Source organism: Nerophis ophidion, linkage group LG13 (assembly GCF_033978795.1).
Source record: "Nerophis ophidion isolate RoL-2023_Sa linkage group LG13, RoL_Noph_v1.0, whole genome shotgun sequence".
In the NCBI taxonomy this organism is placed as follows: domain Eukaryota; kingdom Metazoa; phylum Chordata; class Actinopteri; order Syngnathiformes; family Syngnathidae; genus Nerophis; species Nerophis ophidion.
The window spans coordinates 40,336,405-40,362,194 of record NC_084623.1 but is presented as its reverse complement, the minus strand read 5'-3'; the positions used below and the strand labels follow the sequence as shown (position 1 = coordinate 40,362,194).

The following is a 25,790-nucleotide window of genomic DNA, read 5'->3' as shown; positions in this document are numbered from 1 at the left end:
TATCGTGAGATTTTGAGCCAAAACCTCCTTCCATCAGTGAGAGCTTTGAATGGTCGACCAAATACTTTTTTTCTCCCCATAATTTACAAATAAATTCCTTAAAATTCCTACAATGTGAATTCCTGGATTTTTTTTTCACATTCTGTCTCTCACAGCTGAAGTGTACTTAAGATGAAAATGACAGACCTCTGTCATCATTTCAAGTGGGAGAACTTGCACAATCGGTGGCTGACTAAATACTTTTTGCCCCACTGTATTAAATGCTAATATGTCCATCCTGTCTCAGTTTCAGCCTGCATCACCAACATAGGCTTACGTTAGTATTTACAGTATGTTGGTGTACAGTCGTGAATGCTTGGTGGAACAAGATTAAAAACTGAGTTTTCCTGATAAGATGCCCTAAGCGTTGGACTGTGCTGCCTGCTGGCCGCGTCTCCTCTGGTGGTAGGCGTTGTACACGTCCAGAAACATGTCCCTGCACGCAATGCTGGCGTTTAGTTTGGAGCAGATGAGGAAGGAGCCGGCCATCTTGCGGTGCAGCGAGTAACTCTCCTCGGGCGGCGGGGTGAGGCGGTGCCGCAGCATTACAGGGACCAGGCTTTGGATGCGCTGCGTCGTGCTCTGGGTGCCGAAGTCGAACGGCTCAGGAGATGCGAAAGCTTCCCCGAGGATCATCACAGCCTCCACGTGAGCGTCCGTGAAGGCCTGATGGCAGGCGAGGAGAAAAGGCGACATGAAATGTTACAATGCTTATATTGGTGAAGGAGAACAAGCCCTGATTGATCAAATATTCTCATTTATTTCAGGTGTTTCTATACTTTTGTTCATCGCAATTGTTTATAAGAAGTTACTCGGGATGCAGGATTTTAGTCAAATTCACAATTTTTTGTTTCAAAGAACTCAAATTTTGATTTCCATTTTTTGGCGGGTATAAACCTTGGTATTTGAGAACTGCACCTTGATAAACTCAAGGACTGACTGTCGCCAGCTTGCTAGCTTAAATACTAACACGAAAACAAAAGGCATTAAACTCTTTCCTCATTAAAGGCCTACTGAAATGAGATTTTCTTACTTAAACGGGGATAGCAGGTCCATTCTATGTGTCATACTTGATCATTTTGCGATATTGCCTTATTTTTGCTGAAAGGATTTAGTAGAGAACATCGACGATAAAGTTCGCAACTTTTGGTCGCTGATAAAAAAGCCTTGCCTTTACCGGAAGTAGCAGACGATGTGCGCGTGACGTCACGGGATGTAGAGCTCTTTACATCCTCACATTGTTTACAATCATAGCCAGCAGCAGCTAGAGCGATTCGGACCGAGAAAGCGACAATTTCCCCATTAATTTAAGCGAGGATGAAAGATTCCTGGATGAGGAAATTTAGAGTGAAGGACTAGAAGAAAAAAAAAAGGTAAAAAAAAAAAGGCGATTCCAGTGGGAGCGATTCAGATGTTATTAGACACGTTTACTAGGATAATTCTGGAAAATCCCTTATCTGCTTATTGTGTTACTAGTGTTTTAGTGAGATTAAATAGTACCTAAAAGTCGGAGGGGTGTGGCCACGGGTGTGTTGACGCCATAGTCTCTGAGGGAAGTCACGCAGCTGCAGGAGGATGCTGGCTCCGCTGATGTCTCCGGTAAGAGCAGACTTATTACCACAATTTTCTCACCGAAAACTGCCGGTTGACATGTAGTCGGGATCCATGTTCGCTTGACCGCTCTGATCCATAGCGAAGCTTCATCCTCGGGAATTTTAAACAAGGAAACACCGGCTGTGTTTTTGTTGCTAAAGGCTAAAAGCTTCCCACCTCCATTTTTCTACTTTGACTTCTCCATTATTAATTGAACAAATTGCTAAAGATTCAGCAATACAGATGTCCAGAATACTGTGTAATTATGCGATTAAAGCAGACTACTTATAGCTTGGATCGGGCAGGAAAATAATGTCCGCTACAACCAGTGACGTCAAACGCACGCGTCATCATACACGTCATCATACCGCGACGTTTTCAACACGACACTTCGCAGGAAATTTAAAATTGCAATTTAGTAAACTAAACCGGCCGTATTGGCATGTGTTGCAATGTTAATATTTCATCATTGATATATAAACTATCAGACTGTGTGGTCGGTAATAGTGGGTTTCAGTAGGCCTTTAAAAAGTCTCAGCAACTAAGATATTACATTTTGTACATTGAACCTACAAGCCGTGCTCTTGTACAAAACCCAAAACCAGTGAAGTTGGCACGTTGTGTGATTGGTAAATAAAAACAGAATACAATGATTTGGAAATCCTTTTCACCTAATATCCAATTGAATAGACTGCAAAGACAAGATATTTAGTGTTCGAACTGAGAAACTTAATTTTTTTTTTTGCAAATAACTTAAAATTTTATGGCAGCAACACATTGTAAAAAAAAGTTGGCACAGGCATTTTCACCACTGTGTTACATGGCCTTTCCTTTTATCAACACTCAGTAAACATCTGGGAACTGAGGAGAGCAATTTTTAAAGCTTTTCAGGTGGAATTCTTTCCCATTCTTGCTTGATGTACAGCTTAACTTGTTCAACAGTCCAGGGTCTCTCCGTTGTTGCATTTTAGGCGTCATATTGCGCCACACATTTTCAATGGGAGACAGGTCTGGACTACAGGCAGGCCAGTCTAGTACCCGCACTCTTTTACTATGAAGCCACGTTGTTGTAACATGTGGCTTGGCATTGTCTTGCTGAAATAAGCAAGAAAACGTTGCTTGGATGGCAACATATGTTGCTCAAAAACCTGTATGTACCTTCCAGCATTAACGGTGTCTTCACAGATGTGTAAGTTACCCATTCCTTGGGCACTAATACATTTCCATACCATCACAGATGCTGGCTTTTCATCTTCGCGCCTATAACACTCTGGGTGGTTCTTTTCCTCTTTGTTACAGAGGAATCAAGGTATGTGTAAACAACTCATTTCACAAAGTATATATCCGCAGCTTATTTTCTGTTTCGGCTTATATATGGAAAACTTTTTTTTTCTTTTATAACAGGGGTTCTCAACCTTTTTTCAGTGATGTACCCCCTGTGAAAATTGTTTTAATTCAAGTACCCCCTAATCAGAGCAAAGCATTTTTGGTTGAAAAAAAAGAGATAAAGAAGTAAAATACAGCACTATGTCATCAGTTTCTGATTTATTAAATTGTATAACAGTGCAAAATATTGCTCATTTGTAGTGGTCTTTCTTGAGCTATTTGGAAAAAAAGATATAAAAATAACAAAAAACTTGTTGGAAAAAAAAAAAGTGATTCAATTATAAATAAAGATTTATACACATAGAAGTAATCATCAAAAGTAATCATCAACTTAAAGTGACTTCTTTGGGGATTGTAATAGAGATCCATCTGGATTCATTAACTTAATTTTAAACATTTATTCACAAAAAAAGAAATCTTTAACGATATTTATGGAACATGTCCACAAAAATTCTAGCTGTCAACACTGAATGTTGCATTGTTGCATTTCTTTTCACAGTTTATGAACTTACATTCATATTTCGTTGAAGTATTATTCAATGAATATATTTATGAAGGATTTTTGAATTGTTACTATTTTTAGGATATTTAAAAAAAATCTCACATACCCCTTGGCATACCTTTAAGTACCCCCAGGGGTACGCGTATCCCCATTTGAGAACCACTGTTTTAAAACTTAGTGAGCGTGGCTTATATAGCAGTGCACTCTATAGTACGGAAAATACAGAAGTGATCTTTTTTAGTACGGGCCAACAATAACTTTAGCTAAAAGGTTACATAAGAGCCACTGAATCTTTATGCTTTATAATCTGATTATTCAACTAATTGTTAAAGTAATAGCTGACGAGACTATCAAAGAGTCATTAGTAGCAACTTTACTTTGAAAATAAAGACATAATGGAAACATTGGTGTCAAAAATGTTCTGTTCGAGTCTAATGTTATGAGGTTGTGGGTATATTTATTTCATTCTATTTACACTGCTTATTTGGTTGTGTGGTTGTAGTGCTTGTTCAGTTTTTACCATTTTCTTTGGTTTGTTTAGCTGTTTTCTATTTACAGACTGTTCTGTACTTGTTGTGACTATATTCTATTTTTCACCCTACCTTTCTGTTTTTAATCTGTACAGCACTGAGGAGCAGTAGTGGCTGCTTTAAATGTGTGCCGTATAAATAAATAAACCTTGACCTGTATTACTCTCTATGCTAATAACGATCTTGAGCACATATGAAACTGGTGAATTGAGAGTTATAGGATCTGACAGTGACGTCACGCAGTGGAATGAGGAACTAAAAATAGACACAGGTGGAGTCCAAACCTTATGAAAAATTGAATGAGCACATCAACAGAAACTAAAACGTCTTACCTTGGTCTCAAACCCTGTCAGGAACTTCAGCTCTTTGGATTTGGCAAGAACGGTGCCTCGGTCACCAATGGATGCTGCGTGCACCACCTAAACGCACCATGATTGTTAATATTGTATACAGTTTAACAAAATGGAACATTTCAGACACCGCTTCATACCTCTATGTAGTCATTTGTGAACGATTCAGGGTAGCTTCTGCACGCTCCAAAATCTAAAAGAATCACCTGTGGAAAACATGGTCTGCTTTTCAAACAAGTCAGCTTTTAGTATATACAGTGTTTCCCTACAGGACAGCAATCTATTTGTGGTGGTGGGCTGTGTGTATCGGAGTCGCTAAATGATAGGAGAGGAATAACGATGTGGGAGAGACAAAATGTGAATAAAAACATTAAATGAAAAACAGATGTGTTTAGAACTACCAAAGTAATTTATTCGGTTCCTTCTTTTCTGAAGTTTTTTTTAATTTGAGAAACAAGGGTGAGCAACCTCTGAGTGTTTTAGAATGGGGGAGGGGCCCCACAACAACACACACTACTCTTGAGAAGAGCAATATGTCTTCAAAAGTCTCCATGAACACACTAGATTTGTTGCTAGTAGTGTTGCCATGGGTGAAAAAATTTTCAGAAAGTTTCCGGTATATTTCAATGGGAATTTTGGAAATATTCAAATTTTAAACTTTATTTGATAAGTGACTTTCTAGGAATATATTTTGAAAGCAAACCCAATACAGAATGCAGCAGACACATACAGTGGGGCAAAAAAGTATTTAGTCAGCCACCGATTAAAATGATGACATAGGTCTGTAATGTTTATCATAGGTACACTTCAACTGCGAGACACAGAATGTGAAAAAAAATCCAGGAATTCACATTGTAGGAATTTTAAAGAATTTATTTGTAAATTATGGTGGAAAATAAGTATTTGGTCAACCATTCAAAGCTCTCACTGATGGAAGGAGGTTTTGGCTCAAAATCTCACGATACATGGCCCCATTCCTTTTTTCCTTAACATGGATCAATCGTCCTGTCCCCTCAGCAGAAAAACAGCCCCAAAGCATGATGTTTCCACCCCCATGCTTCACAGTAGGTGTGGTGTTCTTGGGATGCAACTGAGTATTCTTCTTCCTCCAAACAAGACGAGTTGAGTTTATACCAAAAAAGTTATATTTTGGTTTTAATTGACCACATGGCATTCTCCCAATCCTCTGCTGTATCATGCATGTATCCATTTTGGTATAAACTCAACTTGTCGTGTTTGGAGGAAGAAGAATACTATTCCGCACATCCAGGACTAATTAAAGTAATACAATGTATTGTTGGCTCTAGAGGAAGTTACACAAAATCTGACGCTATTTTTAACTTTTATCGTCAATCTTATGCAAACAACCGGCCCAATTCAGATATAATTCTCTCCCGTGCGCACACGTGTGTCTCCGTGCTTCCCTAGACACACATCAAAACTTCCTCATTCTCCGCCAATAACCTTATAGGCACAGACGGTGTGTTTACGATAATGGGAACAATGAACATCAAATGAAAACTACACAAATATAAAACAATACCACCAGCAGGTCATTACATTATGAATGGATATATAGAGCCTATTATTTTCACACTATTCACTAGAGACTGAAAATGGAGATGATGATTTAATTTTCCAGCATGATCTGGCACCTGTCCACAGTGCCAAAACCACCAGTAACTGGTGTACTGACCATGGCATTACTGTCCTCCATTGGCCTGCCAACTCCCCTGACCTGAATCTCAGAGAATTTGTGGGTTATTGTGAAGAAGAAGCTGAAAGACACCAGATCCAATAATGCAAATGAGCTAAAGGTCGCTATTGAAGCATCCTGGGCATCCATAACTCCTCAGCAATGCCACAGGCCGATTGCCTCCATATCACGCCGTATTGATGCAGTAATCCGTGCAAAAGGATTCCCAACCAAGAACTGAGTGCATTAATTGACATCTTCAAATGTTTGATTTTGTTTTGCTGTTATAAATCTTTTTTTTTCACTTGGTCTGAGGACATTTGAGATATGATTTTTGAGTTTTCTTAAGCTGTATGCCATAATCAGCAATATTAAAATAATAAAAGGCTCGCAATATTTCACTTGATGTGTAATGAATCCAGAATGTATGACATTTTCATGTTTTAGGTTGCATTACAGAAAATAAAGGACTTTATCACAATATTCTAATTTTCTGAGACAGTCCTGTATAAGCGAAGGCGAATGGGTCGGGCGTTTATTTAATTTTGGCGGGCCGTATCAAATAGGGCTACATATGGTGACATGTTGGTGAAAATGACAAACTATGAGAAAAAACTGATGTAAAATACTACTGTGTTAAACAAAAACAATAAAGTGCAGGAGCCTCTCACCTTGTTTGTTTCGGAGTTGTAGAAGAAGTTGGCCCAGTTCGGATCAGTCTGCATGAACCTGAACTCAAAGAGCTCCCTAAGACACAACTGCAAGATGTTGAAGCAGATCTGAAGAGAGTAGAAGAGAACAGAACCTTATTGTCATTGCGCTTAAAAGTAAACCAAAATTTGTTTTCAGTACAACCCATCCAAGAGTAGATAAACAATACGCAGTTACGGGATTGACTGACGGTTCACCACCTAACTGTAGAGAGGTAGGAAGGAAACGTAAACACGGGGGCGGGGGAGGACTTTAGAGGGTGTTCAGTTTGAATCCAGAAAAGAGAGCCAGAAGACGAAATAGTCAGGGGGAAAGGCTTGTTTATGATTGATTGATTGATTGAAACTTTTATTAGTAGATTGCACAGTTCAGTACATATTCCGTACAATTGACCACTAAATGGTAACACCCAAATAAGTTTTTCAACTTGTTTAAGTTGGGGTCCACGTTAATCAATTCATGGTAACTTCTTTATCTCCTCATTTTTACCACATGAACTATTTGATTTAATTCTGTCTTAGCTTTGGGTGCTCATAATAACGCCACAATCCCTTTCCCATAGTATTTTCTATAAAAACATTATCAAGAATCGTTTTTTTTGGGGGACTATAAGGCGCATTCAAAATCCTTTCATCTTCTCAAAAATTGACAGTCCGCTTTATATACTGGTGCGCCCAATGTACGGAATGATTCTGGTCGTGCTTACCGACCTCAGAGCAATTGGATTTGGTACATGGTGTAATGATGAGTGTGACCAGTAGATGGCAGTAACACATAAAAATATGTGTGGAATATAGAACATTATATAGACTATAATGTTTTAGTACGACTTCGGGAAGCTATAAAGCCGCATTGGCACATTGCGGCTACTGTAGTCAAACATACTATGCTTCCAAATAAGGGTATTACTGTGGTGTGTGTAGAAAGACCCCAAAAAGGAACCCATTAGGAGACATTATCTAGCGTTTGATTTTGCTATTTTATGCAAAAGTAACTTGATTTTGGGATTTGCATAAGTCCCAAAAATGTGCGTGCTTCTGCCATTTTAGCTGGCTCTGTAGTCAATAAGCTTCTTCTTTTTCTCTATCTTGCTGTGAGGCATTCAACCTGCCCTGTTGCCATTTCTAATATAAAGTAGCATACGGTTCGCAGCAGAGTGTGAAGCGACTGGAATGAGAATCAGCACCTCCAAGTCCCAGTCCGAGTCCATGGTTTTTGCCCGGAAAAGGGTGGAGTGCCATCTCCGGGTTGGGGAGGAGACCCTGCCCCATGTGGAGGCATTCAAGTACCTCGGAGTCTTGTTCTCGAGTGAGGGAAGAGTGGATCGTGAGATCGACAGGCGGATCGGTGCGGCGTCTTCAGTAATAAGGACGCTGTATCGATCCGTTGTGGTGAAGAAGGAGTTGAGCCGGAAGGCAAAGCTCTCAATTTACCAGTCCATGTACGTTCCCATCCTCACCTATGGTCATTAACTTTGGGTTATGACCGACAGGACAAGATCACGGGTACAAGCGGCCGAGATGAGTTTCCCCTGCTGGGTGCCGGGTCTCTCCCTTAAAGATAGGGTGAGAAACTCTGCCATCCGGGAGGAGCTCAAAGTAAAGCAGCCACTTTTCCACATCGAGAAGAGCCAGATGAGGTGGTTCCAGCATCTGGTCAGGATGACACCCGAACGCCTCCCTAAGGAGGTGTTTAGGGCACGTCCAACCGGTAGGAGGCCACGGGGAAGACCCAGTACACGTTGGGAAGACTATGTCTCCCGGCTGGCCTGGGAACGCCTTGGGATCCCCCGGGAGGAGCTCAACTAAGTGGCTGGGGAGAGGAGAGTCTGGGCTTCCCTGCTTAGGCTGCTGCCCCGGCGACCCGACCTCGGATAAGCAGAAGACGATGGTTGGATGGATGGAGAGTTCTGACTTAAATGTCTGTAGACTTGCTGTAGAAGCACTAAAAACAACCAGTGCAACAAAACTGACGGGGAGAAGACACTGTCAAAGTGGAGGCACGTAAATAAGACCGCCCACGCATCCTGAAGAGACGGTAAGAAAGCGGCTTACAGACTGTAAAACATAATTTATGCAACATTTTGACCAAAAGAACCACCATTACATTTTATGTAGACCACTGGGAAGTATTTTAAATGAAAAAAATTATAATATGACCCCTTTAATGCGCCTTATAGTCCGAGGCGCCCTATGAAAAAAACGGTACATGTGACAGATTTGCTATAACAATGGAAAAAAGCTGTTCTGCTGCGACGTCTGCAATTTATTTGCGGAAAAAAGTTGTAATAAAACCTGGTTCCTGGTGTCCTGGTCCAAGTCCACACAGCGGTCTAACGGAACTCCCTGGACAAGCTCCATTGCTAACACTCTGCGTCCCGACAACTCGTCCACCACCTCAGGAACCTGGAAAAACTGGTCTCCCTCCAGCAGTAACCTGAAGGACACAAATACATCATCATAATTACAAATACATTAAGTGCACAGTGGATAATATACAATATCTCTGCCAAGGCCTAAAAAACTAAACATTAGGAGAGTTCCAATCACGGTTTAATGCTGCCATTTTTGTTATGCTGCCAATTTTTATAACGATCCACCCGTAGGGGGATCGGCCTATACATATGTAGTAGAGATGCGCGGTTTGCGGTCTCATCCGTGGAGTCCGCGGATAAACCGCGGGTCGGGCGGGTGACATGACGAAAAAATGGACTTTAATTAGATTCGGGCGGTTGAACCATTCGGAAATATTTGATATACATCCTTCAGGGATCGGTATCCTTTACCATTCAAAGAGCCAATTAGGACCTGTGTCACAAAGCGAAGAAGACAATAGGAGGCGCAAACATCCTCTCGAGTGACTGCCGATAGTCACCCAGTTAGTAAGTATTAGGGTGGGCCATCAAGCCATTGGCTTTGTCGCCTTCTACAGCATGTACGATCTGACAAACACATTTTGGGAGAACATCCTCACAGTAACAGAACATAAACGCAACACAACAAATATCCAGAATCCTTTGCATCCATGAAACTTCCTATTTTATACACCCCGCTAGCAGCAAACCCGGACACCCCCCCGTGCGTCGATAAGGTGGGCGGGGTTGGGGGTGCGGGGGTGTAAAATATATTCAGGATGTTGTGTTGCGTTTATGTTGTGTTACTGTGAGGATGTTCTCCCGAAATGTGTTTGTCATTCTTGTTTGGTGTGGCTTCACAGCGTGGCGCATATTAGTAAGAGTGTTAAAATTGTTTATATCACAACCATTAGTGTACTCTGTATCACCCAGTATGCTTTTCAATCTTGTACGTGTGATTGCGGAAGCTGCATATAACATGTTGCTGGACTAACAATCGGTTCGTACATGTTGTTGAAGGAGTCAAAGGCAATGGCTTCACAGCACGTCCTTATTGTTGTCATCAGGATGAATACCATTGGATATTCGCGAGAACGTTGGCGGCTCCCATTGTCTACTTTACTCTGTGAAACGGGCTTAAATAGCTCTTTGAGTGATAAAAGTGGCCGACCTCTGTTGTATTTCAACGGGCGGGTGGCGGGCGGTTGCGGTTCTGATGAAATGTTGGTTCGGGTGGATGACGACTTTGGTGATGCGGTTGCGGATGATATAATTGCCTATCCGCGCATCTCTAATATGTAGTAACTGTTAATTTTGTAATTTACGTATCGTGAGTGCTATTGACAGTTTAACAATATCAACAAAACATTAAACTAGTTCCTCACTTAATTACATATAACTGTTGGGGACATTGGCTTCAACATACAATTTTTTTTCTATTTACAAACCCTGTTAAATAACCATATAAGTTCGTAAATTAAGGTTACGCAGTATTTCAGAGATACACACTGAATAGGCAAACAATATTGGTGCAATGTGAATAAATCCAATACTCATTGCAATAAATTGTGGCTTGGACTCGACATCCCGTATCGGCCAATAATCTAATTCATTAACCTACCGGAATTTCTTGGCACACTCGGCTTCTCTCTCATAGTTGCACTCCCATTCTAACTCTCTCTGAAGAACCTCCAAGCTGCTGTCTGCAAAGAGGCCTGACAAAACAAAATAAAACAAATGTCAGCGTTTTTTTGTTGTTTTTTTAAACTGGAGCACCACCTTGTGGTCTAAGCTAAAATTGCCAGTATGAAAAAAATGTTGGCATTGTATCAGTAAGTCAAAAGCATGATTCAAAATGTTCACTCATATTCAAAACTGTAAAAACAACCCTATTGTTACCTTCTGGTAGAACAGCACTCATCTTCAGTACAGACATCAGGTTGTTTATGTCACTGTGGATACTTTCTGCCACTCCAGGGTACTGCCATAAACACAAAAAGAACACAAATAAATGCAGATAAGCGAGAAATACAAGATGAAGAATGGGTGTTAAAATTCAGTCCTACCTGGATCTTCATGGCAATTTCTCTGCCATCTTTCAAAACCCCAAGATGTACCTGGCCAATGGAAGCCGCGGCAAACGGTTTGTCCTCAAAGGACGACAGCTTGTCTCTCCAGCCTGGTCCCAGGTCTTGCTCTAATACTTTCTACGAAATCCATGATTACATATATTTTAGCAAGGGAAAGATAGGAGAGGAGAATGTTGATTCGAGGTAATAATATAAAAATAGACGATTGCAAATAGCTAGAATCACGGCTTACAGTCATTTGCCAGGTTGGCATAAAATCTGCGCTCTGTCGGACCCTCTCGAAGATCTTCTGCAGCTGGGGGTTGATGAAGGAGTTGTCTGTGGCAGGAAAAACATACAAGTCTGTTACCTAGAGTAGAATAAGCATGCTTTTACAGCGGCGGCACGAATGTACGACCCTTCAACGTTTTCCATGCCAAAGACCTCTAAACAGATTCAGACAGGGAGCGGGGACCCCTTACTTACTATATTACTGCGTTGCAGCAGGCCCATAATAATAAGAAGTGTATGAATATTCACATAGCCCCAAACAAGCCACGTGTGTGCGCATGTGTGTAAAATAAATCTTTTTTTTTTGTCCTATAGGCTTCTTAGGCAAAACATATTGTTGATGTAGATGCCCATATCGGCTGTACAAATTAACGTTTCAAAAGAGAAGTGTGGGATACTTCTCTTGTTGCCTTATTTGTATTTGACTTTATTAAACGTATTTATATTATCATTTGGTGCAGCCGGGCCGGAGCAGGAGGGGATAAAAGGAGAAATAAAAGAAGACAGAGGGGGAAGTTGTGGGGACAAGAAGGGGATAAAAGACAGAGAGACAAAAACAACAACAGCAAACAACAACAACAACAATAGAACAACATCAGCAAATACGATATGTGCAAATATGGTGGCAAAAGTGATACCAAAGAACCAGTTAGTGAAATAAATAATGATACAGAAATGACAATGAGCATTATTTCACTACAAATGGAATAATAACAATGATTTACCTCTATTATCAACATTACAGTTGTTCAAAATGCAACAATACATATATGTAATGATAACTGCACATACATAAGAAAGCGGAAAAATGGAGGGGAAGAAAGAGAAGCCAGCTATATTAACCTTGTAGATTGGAATGAATAAAATAAATAATCCAAGAAAATTCCAAATCAATTCTAAGCAAGAAAATCATGACTTCGTAAAACCTTAAAGGGGCCCTATACGACAGAACCAACTTTTCTTACCTACTGGTACTTGTTTTTGTGTATTTAGGATCTGCATAAGTCCCGAAAATTTTAAATTTAACCATAACTGTTTATAAAACAATCTTGCCTTCCTTTATATTTCCACCAAAAGAGTCATGTGGAATTTGCTCTGACTTGTAATATTTCCTGATTTGAGAAGTTTTCTGATCTGTGACGTCAATGGATTATTCAAATATAGTATAAATGTACCCAAAGTGAATTGCGTGAGTCTGCCATGATTGTAGTCCGATGATGTAGACCGTAAGCTCCTTCTTTTTCGCTATCCTCTTGTTGTGAGGCAGACTGGCTGGTACATGCATATGCATCCTATGCTGTTGCCATTTTGAAATTAATCTGTCAGTAGACTCGCTATGGAAGCGCTCATAACTACAACAAAGATGGCGAGAAGAAGACGCTGTCAAAGTGGAGGCACGTAAATAAGACCGCCCACAAAACAGCACATACTGAAGAGACATTAGGAAAGCAGCTTGAAGATGGTCTGTAAAACATAATCTATGCAACATTTTGACCAAAGAACCACCATTGCATGTTGTGTAGACCACAATGAAGTGTTCTAAATGTTGAAATAAAAGCATAACATGACTTATTTAACATTATTATAAAATTACCTTGTATGCTGAGCATCTGTCCGATCTTTAGTGCAGCCCCACGGACTTTACACAATGTGCTGACAATCCTCTCTGCATTGGCTTCTGACAAGAGGGGAGAGTCCAGCAAGGCACTCTTATCTAAAAATTTTTAAAAAAGGCAATAAGTGAAAAGTAGGCCTGGAAGATATACATGTACATTAGTCATAGGCAATACTGGGCAATTAAAATGCTTAACGCTATTAAATTCACAGGAATATGTTGGATTTAATGCCAGTAAATCTGCTGCTTTGGAAAATGATTACTGTACCTCCTTTTTGTTTGCCTCCCAGTGACTGCTTTGCTACTTCAGCGATGGCACCAATTCCCAGGCCCACTGCCAGGCCTGTGTCGAAGATGCGTTTGATAATGTGCATCGTGCCAATTTCAAAACACAAAATCCACAACACCATGTATTGTGTGCGTGTGCGTGTGTGTGTGTGTACCTCCAAAATTAACCAGCCTGCTGATTCTCGTTGAAGGAACCTTCCTCTCTCTGGCACGGTCACTCAGCTGAAGGCGGAAAAAACACAATTTAAACCACGACACAAGCACAATTCACTGTATCGTCGTTATACTGTCTCACTCTCTACCAACACACTATAAGGTTTAGGGTATGATTAAATACAGGGGTTAATTGCATGTTTTTCAAATTGAAGCCAACAGAGCTTCCACTGCCCTTTGCTACGCTTAACCAAGACATTAAAATCACAAAACCTCAGGATACCAGTGAATCTGGTAAACCCGTTCAAGGCCTGATCTACAAAGGTCCTAAGTGACATGTGCAAACTAGGGATGTCCGATAATGGATTTTTTACCGACATTCCGATTGGGTCCAACTCTTAATTACCGATACCGATATACACAGTCGTGGAATTAACACATTATTATGCCTAATTTTGTTGTGATGCATGAAACAATGTAACAAAGTTTTCCAAAATAAATCAACAGAAGTTATGAAAAAAAGTGCCAACATGGCACTGCCATATTTATTATTGAAGTCACAAAGTGCATTATTATATTAAATCAACATAAAAAACACAAGATACACTTACAATTAGTGCACCAACCCAAAAAACCTCAATTTTTCATGACAAAAACCTCCCTTTTTCATGACTAAGAAAAAAAATTAAAAAAGAATCTCTTTTTTTGTTTTGTTCCTATTGATCAAAATCATTATTAAAGACAAGACGATGGATGCATTTTTTTTGGATGCATTCTAAATATTAAATAAAAAAATAAAAGGCCGCTCACAGCGGAGCCAATGGGAGCTCCGCTATTCTGCCCATAAAATCCAGACAATTAACCATTCAAAAAGCGGCAACAATACTCAATTTACATTTTGTAACTTGAATATTAACCAAGTATCAGTGAGTTTGTTATTATAAGCGCTAACACATACAAACTATTTATAGCGGCGCCGTGATCACAAGGTTGTGTCCCTATGGTTACATCATCCAGTGGTCTGCTGTTTCCTGGCTTCCCTACTCCGTGTAAGTGTATTGTAGATCATAAACCACTCATCTCACCTGAAAATTAGATGGCTGCGAATATAATTTGACAAGTTAGGACACTTTAACAGCCATTTAAACCTGGCGAGAATGACACAAATAAGTGCCTGTTCCCTCCCCCCCCCACTCTGTTTCTTCGCAAGGATTACGAGACATTTTTCATCTAAATATGAATATACGAACATTCTAGCAGTTGATATTCTAATAACGGTAAAAGGGTAAGTGATGTTATATCATGCTTGTTGGCTCTCATAAAGTGTTGCAGTGAGCACAAATTAGCAATGAAGAAAAAAAAAGCAAATGTGATGCATTTTTTTAAATGTACGCGCAGTGTATGCTTACAATGAGCAAAATACGTAAATATTAAATGTTATTATACATGACCAGTTACTAAATTATATTTACACCTACATCATGTATATAAAACCTTACTTGAGGTGTTTGGATGTTTTTAGGGGCTCTTTAGGCAGAATTTGAGGGCTCCCATAGGCTCCATTGTAAGCAGACTTTTGATCGCATTTATTTAATATTTAGAATGCATTAAAAAAAATACATCTGTCGTTATGTCTTCCATGATAATTGTGAATAGGCAAAATACTTAAAAAAAAGTGCAGTTCCCCTTTAAAATATGGAACAGAGCTAGGATATTTTTTCCAACTTAGTGACTGTGAAGTAGATTTAGATCCCTCAAGATTGTCTTTTCAATAAAGCAACTAGCAAAAAACCTAGCAAAATGTTTTAGTCTTACTGCACACGTCAGGAGACTAACATGAAAGCATATATCGCTCTTCTACAAAGAGTAGCTGTTTTTTTTTCTTTGTTTTACTTTTCATTGTTTTTGCTTAAGCACAGCTGAGTAACTTGACCCACCTTCTGACGAACAGGTTTAACCAAGGCCTGCTTAGCCTCCCTGGCCTTCTTGATATCTTCCGGGGTCAGTCTGGTCACCACTGTGTCATGTACACATCTGGTTTGGTGAAAGAATGGCTGTAGTGGGGGAGACGTGTGGAGGAAACGCGTGTCCTGGCCTGGCCATCCTCGGTCTGCTGAAGACGCCCCGGAGCCAGAATGCACACCTATGGAAAAGAGAAGACACGAAGAAGACATGCATAACAGCAACAATGTCTAAATTCATCAAGCTGAAGCGAAAACTTCAGTTCGACCAAACCAAAATTGGGGGATAAATGGGGAAACTATTGAAATTTCAATTGTGATATCTAAACATCCGTCCTTGTTCATGACACCGATTAAAAAGTCCTATTTAAAAAGTATTTTTGCTGTTTCTGAAATGTGACGCTACCTTTTTGTGTTGTGTATTAATTAAATACAGTACACATCCACCCTGAATTACAAGTGGTTTGTTTCCTAAGTAAACACTATGTTGGGTGCACCAGCACAATTTGACTACCAATACAAGGGATATATTTATTTTCTGCCTTTACAAACACTTTATATTGCCATAACTATTGTTTTGTATTTACACAGATAGTTGATTCTTATTTCAAACGGTTTAATATGACATCCGCCCACTCTTTATAGCTGTCACAACTTTAAGTCTCCTAAGAAACCTTTCACCAGGTTAAGGAGCATGTTTATGGGAATTTATGACCATTTTTTCAATGGGCACATTTGTGAGGTCAAATTTTAACCGTGTTTCCCATACATCCATTAATTTGGGGCTGCCTGACAAAATACATTTAGACATGTAAAGAATTATTCATGTTTATGCACATGTATGCGTAGATGCTTATTTTGTAAACTTTTACTTTGAAAGTGTTTTTTCGCCATATTACAATTGGTAATGTTTCTGCATGTGTACAAAAGTCATTGCACATGTGAGTTTTCTAACACTATGAGAAAGATATTTGAAGCATAAGTGACTTTGAAGTGTGTGTAATGATTTATTGATGTTCTGATTTTCGTTATAACCGAGATGACAGCTGTGTTCATTTAGTAACTAGCATTTGACTCCTAAAGGAGTTAGGCTAACCTACACTGCTAAATTAAGTGTTTTTGCTGCCAATGTGTATATTAATATTTAGTTTATATGCCTACTGCATACTTATATATATAAATGTATATATATATATATATATATATATATATATACATATATATATATATATATACACACACACATACACACACACTTTCTTTCTTGTTCTCAAATAAGGCGGACGCTTCCCTTCACTCATCTTTTTCCCCTTTTCCCCATCTTTTTTGTGTCTTCTCAACTTTTTTGGAGCATCTCGCCTCACTGTTCTCCAAAGCTAACCATGTAATTGATTGACTGGTCTCTCAAAGCAATTGATAAAATTTTCTCAACGAGAAGCTTGGGTCTGAGGGAACCGGTTTGTCCTGACAGAATGTTTGCTGATGGATACACTATAGACGTGGGGGAAGTTGAGCTGCGTGCTGCTGGCTATTCTTTCCGTTGAGGACATTGTGAATATCTACCTATTCGGAACTATGTTAACAGGGCGTCTGCTGATTGGATTGAGCGTTGCCCTGGTGTATCGACAAATTCGGAAGAAGAAGTCAGTCGTTTGAGGCACCCAGAAGCTGCCCGTCAAGATTGATGGGTTGTGCAGGCAGGGCCGTAGGCACTCAGACTATGGGGGATTTCTGAACTAAATTGCAAACTGGATAACATCTCGGAGAAGCTTTCCACTCTGCAAGGCCAAATTTATGATCTATTTGAGGGCCAGGAACACAAAATTTGTGTCAACAAGCATTGGAATTTATCTGCTCGTCCTAACATCCTGATCTGCAAGATTTACAAAACTTATTTTATTCACCCAACCCTGTAATTATTTATAGCTATACTGTAATACCGCACTTAAGGAAGTTTTGAGATAACAGCTGTCTATTGGCTAATTGTTATGCTTTAAAGGGAAACTGCAATTATTTTTTGCCTATCGTCGACATGACGACAGATGTATTTTTTTAAGCATTCTACACGTAAATAAAAGTCAATGGTAGGTTCTCTATTCCGCCCATAAAGCCCAATAAAAAAATAATAAATAACCATAAAAAAAAACAATAATACTCAATTTAAATTTTGTGACTTGAATATTAACTAAATATTAGTGATTGTGTTATTATAGACGCTCACACAGACAAACTATTTATAGCGGTGACGTGATCACCAGTTTATGCTGCTATGTTTACATCATCGAGTGGTCAGCTCTTTCCCCTCTTTAGGAAGTTTATTCTAGCGCATTTGATCATTACCTGGATAGAAAAAAGTTGAGGACGTATTCCGACCAGTTGGTACACTTTGACAGCCAATTTAGACCCAGGAATGATGAGAATGATATGAAAAGAATCTTGGCTCCATTCCCCTTTTCTTCGCGAGGATTATGAGTCATTTCTTCATCTGAATGAGAATATAGAAATTTCCTAGCAGTCGGCAGCCTAATGACAGCAGACCATGTACAGTAAATTATGTTTTATTATATTTGTGTCCAGCAAGCATCACAGCTGAGGAAGGATCCGGCGTGTGGAAAAGATCTACCAGGCATTGCCAACACCGACCCATCTCCACATGCTTTCGCGCACAATCGACGTGCCTGCACCGTAACTCCGGCCAGCCGCTCCTTTTTTTAACCAGAGGTAACACAAGTCGGTGAAAATATGCAACACAACACCTGTCAAAGTCGACAAACAGCCGCTGCATTGCTAGCTAGTAGAGCTAATAAATACAGTGAAACCCTCGTTAACGTCACACGTCGCTTGGCAACAGACAAGGCCTTTTATAGAAGTACACACATGCACACACAGAATGTTCTTATATAAAACTTCTCTTAAATGCATATGACATATTTGATTTTTTTTTTTAAGTAACACTAATTACTTTCCCTAGTAATTAAAGGCCGACTGAAATGAGATTTTCTTATTTAAACGGGGATAGCAGGTCCATTCTATGTGTCATACTTGATCATTTCGCGATATTGCCATATTTTTGCTGAAATAATTTAGTAGAAATCATCGACGGTAAAGTTCGCAACTTTTGGTCGCTAATAAAAAAGCCTTGCCTTTACCAGAAGATGTGCGCGAGACGTGACGTCACTGGTTGTAGGGTTCCTCACATCCTCACATTGTTTACAATGTGAGCCTCCAGCAGCAAGAGCTATTCGGACCGAGAAACCGACAATTTCCCCATTAATTTGAGCGAGGATGAAAGATTCGTGGATGAGGAAATTTAAAAGTGACGGACTAGAAAAAAAAAAAAGGCGATTGCATTGGGAGCGATTCAGATGTTTTTAGACACATTTACTAGGATAATTCTGGGAAATCCCTTATCTTTCTATTGTGTTGCTAGTGTTTTAGTGAGTTAAATAGTACCTGATAGTTGGAGGGGTGTGTCCACGGGTGTCTTGACGCCAGTCTCTGAGGGAATTAGTCACGACAGCTGCAGCACGACAGAAGCTCCGCTGATCTCCGGTAAGAAGAGACTTATTTCCACAATTTTCTCACCGAAAACTGCTGGTCGACATAGTCGTGATCCATGTTCTCTTGACCACTCTGATCCATAGTAAAGCTTCAACTCCGGGAATTTAAACAAGGAAACACTGTGTTTTGGTGTGGCTAACGGCTAAAGCTTTCAGCCTCCATCTTTTTACTTTGACTTCTCCATTATTAATTGAACAAATTCCAAAAGATTCAGCAACACAGATGTCCAGAATACTGTGTAATTGTGCGATGAAAAGAGACGACTTTTAGCCGCAAGTGGTGCTGCGCTAATATGTCCCCTCCAACCCGAGACGTCACGCGCACGCGTCATCATACGCATCATCATTCCACAACGTTTTCAACAAGAAACTTCGCGGGAAATGTAAAATTGGAATTTATCTATCAGACTGCGTGGTCGGTAGTAGTGGGTTTCAGTAGGCCTTTAAATACATCAACGAATCAATCATAGTTTACTTATACAGCCCTTAATCACAAATGTCTCAAAGGGCTGCACAAGCCACAATGACATCCTTGGCTCAGATCCCACATTAATGACATGTATTAAGAAGTAAATATATTACTTTTTACTTTTAAGTTACGTTTTTGGTTAAGTAACAAGTGATTATAGGTACTTTTTAAAATTATATTGAGGATACTGGTGGTAACAGTAATGTGGTGTTCAACTTCAAACTAAACATTTTGTTTAAAATATTGATTGAGGTTTTTCAATCAATGTTTTTAGAGCGCTTAATAGGCGGAATAAACCGGCTCCAATTGACTACAATGTTGGCTTACTTTTGCTAATGTTGGAACGTATAAAAAAGAAAAGAAAAGAAAAACCTATGTGTGCTTGTCTCACATAAGGATTCCAAATAGTCGGCAAAATTCCCAAAAAATAGTGCAGTTCCCATTTTTTAAAGGCCTACTGAAATGAGATTTTCTTATTTAAACGGGGATAGCAGGTCCAATCTATGTGTCATACTTGATCATTTCGCGATATTGGCATATTTTTGCTAAAAGTATTTAGTAGAGAACATCGACGATAAAGTTTGCAACTTTAGGTCGCTAATAAAAAAGCCTTGCCTTTACCGGAAGTCGCTGACGATGACGTCACAAGGGTGAGGGCTTCTTAAGTCCTCACATTGTTTTTAATGGGAGCCTCCAGCAGAAAGAGCTATTCCGACCGAGAAAACGACAATTCCCCCATTAATTTGAGCGAGGATGAAATATTCGTGAATGAGGATATTGAGAGTAAAGGACTAGAAAAAAAGTTAAAAAAAAAAAAAAAAACTTACTATGATAATTCTGGAAAATCCCTTATCTGCCCATTGTGTTAGTGTTTTAGAGAGATTAAATTGCACCTAAAGTCGGAGGGGTGTGGCTACGGGTATGTGTGTTGACTCAGAGTCTCTGTGGCAAGTCACGCTGCTGGAAGCTCCGCTGATGTCGCCGCATGACGCCGCGTGTCGCCGGTAAGAGCAAACTTATTACCACAATTTTCTCACCAAAAACTGCTGGTTGACATTTGGTCGGGATCCATGTTCGCTTGACCGCTCAGATCCATAGTAAAGCTTTGCCTCCCGGAATTTTAAACAAGGAAACACAGACTGTTTGTGTGGCTAAAGGCTAAAAGCTCCCACCTACATCTTTCTACTTTGACTTCTCCATTATTAATTGAACAAATTGCAAAAGATTCAGCAACACAGATGTCCAGAATACTGTTTAATTATGCGATTAAAGCAGACTACTTATAGCTTGGATCGGGCTGGAAAATAATATCCGCTACAACCTGAAACGTCAAACGACGCGTCATCGTACGAGTCATCATTCCGCGACGTTTTCAACACGACAATTTGCGGGAAATTTTAAATTGCAATTTAGTCAACTAAAAAGGCCGTATTGGCATGTGTTGCAATGTTAATATTTCATCATTGATATATAAAACTATCAGACTGCGTGGTCGGTAGTAGTGGGTTTCAGTAGGCCTTTACGCTCCATCACAGAACCAATTAGGCTCATAAGTTGAGGTACTATTGTAAGTGATAATAAAGCATAATAATATAGCATATATGTCTGCAACAAGGTGGAATAGGGGTAAAATGAGTATCTACTGTAACCCAAAACAACATGACGTACAGTAGGTGTAAAATGAGAGTCTTCTGTAATCCACACCAAGAGTGTATTTTTAACCCAACATAACTAAAAAGTGCAAAAATTACCTGTGGCTTCCGTCTGTGTTTGGTTTTCAGCTCCAGGAGGGAACTCTGAAGCTGCAGCCCATTTGGCAGCTTCATCGACCTCCATATTTTCCCAGCCTTCAGCATCAGGATACACATCCTCCTTAACTGACTGTTGCTGGGGACAGGGTTGGACATGTAGTTTAGCAGCATAAGGTACTATAAGCCTGTGCAACAAAATCACATTTACAGGAGGAAAGTGCAAAAATTCTTACTCCGTTGCTGCCCCCCATGAAGGCGCCCACCAGCCCTTTTGCAGCTTCCTGGGCAACTTTAACCCCTGCTCCCAGTGAGGAGTTACAGGCAATAAATCGAAGCTGTTCCCCTTGGGTGGCGATCAGTGCAGATCCTACTTTACTTGCACCCCGTAGCACCTGTACGACCTCTGACATCATCACTGTGCACAGACAGGTACAATATGGCCAGAAGGTCAGAGGATATCACCATATTGTAAGAAATAACATGCAACATGTTTACAGTAATAGTACAATGTAGGCTACATATATTATGGTAAAATATACATGTAATATTATTACTTTGTACCAGATACTGTGTTTAATGGCTGTCCTACTGGCTCTTTTATGCCGCCCTAGTGGCTCCCTGGAGCATTTTTAAAAAAGGATTGAAAATGGAAAAATATGGGGGAAAATGTTTAGTTTTAGTATGTGTTTTGTTTGAGGACAAATATGACACAAACCTTCCCAATTGTAAGACAGCCCACTGTTTCATAAGTTTGTGTGTATGCATCACTGATGAGAGTGTCTGGTGAACATCATTTTGTCCAAGTAATTTTGGCGGTTCTTGAACTCAGCATAGTGTGGACTGTGACGCAACAGTTTTGTTTCCTTTGAAAATCTTCCACTCCCTCTTTGTCTCTTTTGTCCACCAAAAGTTTTATGCTGTGCGTGGATGCACAAAGGATGAGCTTTGTTGACGTTATTGTCTTGTTGGAGTGCTAATCGGGCATATTTGGTCAGTGCATGTCTGCAAGCCAATCAATGCTAACATACATCATTATGCCTCATTCATAGGTATATTTGGACTTTTTTAATATCCTTCACTTTTATCCTCTTGGCAAGTTCTCTTCCCCAACCCGGAGATAGCACTCCACCCTTTCCCCGGCGAGAACCATGGACTCGGACATGGAGGTCCTGTCTTTTATCCCAGTCGCTTCACACTCGGCTGAGAACCGATCCAGTGAGAGCTGAAGATCCTGGCCTGATGAAAACATCAGGACCACATCATCTGCAAAAAGCAGAGACCTAATCCTGCAGCCACCAAACTGCATCCCCTCAACGCCCTGACTGCGCCTAGAAATTCTGTCCACAAAAGTTATGAACTGTCGGTGCGGCGTCTTTAGTAACGCGGACACTGTATCGATCCATTGTGGTGAAGAAGGAGCTGAGCCGGAAGGCAAAGTTCTCAATTTACTGGTTGATATACGTTCCCAAAAACAGGCCCCTGGGGATAGGTTGATTGGCAACACCAAATTGGCCCTATTGTGTGAATGTGAGTGTGAATGTTGTCTGTCTATATGTGTTTGCCCTGTGATGAGGTGGCTACTTGTCCAGGGTGTACACCGCCTTCCGGCCGAATGCAGCTGAGATAGGCTCCAGCACCCCTCGCAACCTCAAAAAAAGGGACAAGCGGTAAAAAACGGATGGATGGATGGATGGATTTACGTTCCCATCCACACCTATGGTCATGACCTTTGGGTTATGACCGAAAGGACAAGATCACGGATACAAGCGGCCAAAATGAGTTTCCTCTGCCGGTTGGTGGGGCTCTCACTTAGAGATAAGGTGAGAAGCTCTGTCATCCGGGAGGAACTCAAAACTAAAGCCGCTGCAACAAGAGGAGCCAGATGAGGTGGTTCGGGCATCTGGTCAGGATGCAACCCGAACGCCTCCCGAGGGAGGTGTTAAAGGCACGTTTGACTGGCAGGAGGCCACGGGGAAGACCCAGGACACGTTGGGAAGACTATGTCTCCAAGATGACCTGGGAACGACCTCGGGATCCCCTGGGAGAAGATGGACGAAGTGGCTGGAGAGAGGGTAGTCTGGGCTTCTCTGCTTAGGCTGCTGTCCCCGTGACCCGGCTTCGGATAAACGGAAGCAAATGGATGGATGGATATAATTTATATTTGCATGTATCATGACACATTATCTGTATGTAATATTGGCTGCATTTCAGACAGTTGTTTGTGTGCCATGTTGTTACAGACCACAGCAAACATTACCTAGCTCAGTGTTGCTCAAATGGGGGTACCCCTGGGGGTACTTGAAGGTATGCCAAGGGGGATGTGAGATTTTTAAAAAGTATTCTAAAAATATCAACAATTCAAAAATCCTTTATAAAAATATTTATTGAATAATACGTCAACAAAATATGAATGTAAGTTCATATAATGAGAAAAAAAAAATACAACGATGCAATATTCAGTGTTGACAGCTAGATTTTTTGTGGACATTTTCCATAAATATTGATGTTCAGGATTTTTTTTTTGTGGAGAAATGTTTAGAAATAAGTTCATGAATCCAGATGGATCTCTGTTACAATCCCCAAAGAGGGCACTTTAAGTTGATGATTACTTTTATGTCTAAAAATCTTTGTTTATAATTGAATCACTTGTTTATTTTTCAACAAGTTTTTAGTTGTTTTTATATCTTAGTTTCCAAATAGTTCAAGAAAGACCACTACAAATGAGAAATAATTTGCACTGTTATACAATTCAATAAATCAGAAACTGATGACATAGTGCTGTATTTCACTTCTTTATCTCTTTTTTTCTACCAAAAATGCTTTGCTCTGATTAGGGGGTACTTGATTTAAAAAAATCTTCACTAGGGGTACATCACTGAAAAAAGGTTGAGAACCACTGACCTAGCTTGCAAAAGATTGTAGTAAATCTATTTAAAAAAGACAGCCTGCAGTTTCCTTTAACTTGGACACACCCATCTATACCTCTCGCCATTAAAAGTCAGTAATTTCCAGGAGTTATCTCACCTTCTGATTTCTAATGATGCAAAAATGTGTAGAATAAATATTACATTTCAACATTTCTGTCAACAAAGATTTGCTTCAGCCTGCGACACATAGTAATTTTGATAGTAAGCTATTATAGCTTGGGCTTCACGGTGGAAGAGGGGTTAGTGCGTCTGCCTCACAATACCAAGGTCCTGAGTAGTCAGGGTTCAATCCCGGGCTCAGGATCTTTCTGTGTGGAGTTTGCATGTCCTCCCCGTGAATGCGTGGGCTCCCTCCAGGTACTCCGGCTTCCTCCCACTTCCAAAGACATGCTCCTGGTAATAGGTTGATTGGCAACACTAAACTGGCCCTAGTGTGAATGTTGTCCGTCTATATGTGTTGGCCCTGTGATGAGGTAGGGACTTGTCCAGGGTGTACCCCGCCTTCTGCCCGATTGTTGCTGAGATAGGCGCCAGCGCCCCCCGCGACCCCAAAGGGAATAAGCGGTTGAAATGGATGGATGGGCTATTATAGCTAATAAAGACATTTGTCATGTGTTGCCTTCATTATAACACTTATATACCGCTTTTCATTCTTTGCGGCTCCAGACTGATTAGTTTGTTGTATTTTTGGTCCAATATGTCTCTTTCAACGTTTTTGGGTTGCCGACCTCTGGTTTAACCTTACCTTGCATGCAATTGTCAGGTCTAGCAATGTGTCATTGGCACGTGTTTGCGTAGCTGACGGAATAATTCTAACAGATGTGTGAAAAAATAATCCTATAACGTTAACTATATGTCAAAAAGTAAATACTGCCTTTACGATTCATGTATTCATCCCACGTCGTGCAATGCTACAGTGGAGCAGTGGGAAATAGCACGACGGACCGACGACGTGGGTGTATGGTTGATATTTCCAAGCGCAAAGAACGTAACTACATAAAATACATTCTTATTGTTAATAATTATAAATACTCACTTTTTCAAAAGTGATGTAGTTCAAGTTTTGTAGTGGGGTTGTCCGCTGCGGTCAAGGTATGCGTGGGGAGGAATGGATGTCTGTTTTGCAACGTTACGTCTCAACACCCGGAAGTTGAGGCTTGACTGACGGGATTGCAATCCAATCAAAACGCCCAATATACGACAATTATACTTAGACCTTTTTTTTAACCAATGACACATAAGTATTGTCGCTGAAGGGCGTGTCACACTGTGTTTTCAGTCCAATTAAATGCACTTTAAGGCGGGCCTAAAAAGAACATTGACAAATAGGAATCAAGGGGGTGTAGCTGTTCTGGAAGACGAGAAGCGCAACATGTTATTTTATTTATTTTCATTTATTTACACAAGTATATATATATATATATATATATATATATATATATATATATATATATATATATATATATATATATATATATATATATATGGGGTGGGGAAAAAATCGATTCAAATACGAATTCTCATTTTCTTTTTTTTTTAATCGATT

At 40.1% G+C, this 25,790-nt stretch overlaps 1 protein-coding gene across 1 annotated transcript; it reads right to left on the bottom strand.

The window, feature by feature from the left end:
• Nucleotides 1-146: 146 nt before the first annotated feature.
• Nucleotides 147-25,411, bottom strand: coq8b (coenzyme Q8B). Its single transcript, XM_061918921.1, has 16 exons — nt 25,281-25,411; nt 21,551-21,732; nt 21,318-21,453; nt 15,514-15,719; nt 13,579-13,645; nt 13,404-13,478; nt 13,115-13,234; nt 11,483-11,568; nt 11,227-11,367; nt 11,060-11,141; nt 10,782-10,875; nt 9,102-9,243; nt 6,768-6,875; nt 4,541-4,606; nt 4,383-4,469; nt 147-705 (listed from the first exon to the last, which is right to left on the bottom strand). Coding segments are annotated over exons 1-16 (1,899 nt in total). The 5' UTR covers nt 25,282-25,411; the 3' UTR covers nt 147-399.
• Between the last annotated feature and the right edge of the window lie 379 nt (nt 25,412-25,790).

Excerpts from the sequence above, each read along its gene's own strand:
- coq8b (XM_061918921.1), bottom strand. Across the intron at positions 13,646-15,513 it reads TTAAACCTGTTCGTCAGAAG|CTGAGTGACCGTGCCAGAGA; the intron begins GTGGGTCAAGTT and ends TTCCGCCTTCAG. Across the intron at positions 13,479-13,578 it reads CAGGCTGGTTAATTTTGGAG|GCCTGGCAGTGGGCCTGGGA; the intron begins GTACACACACAC and ends TCTTCGACACAG.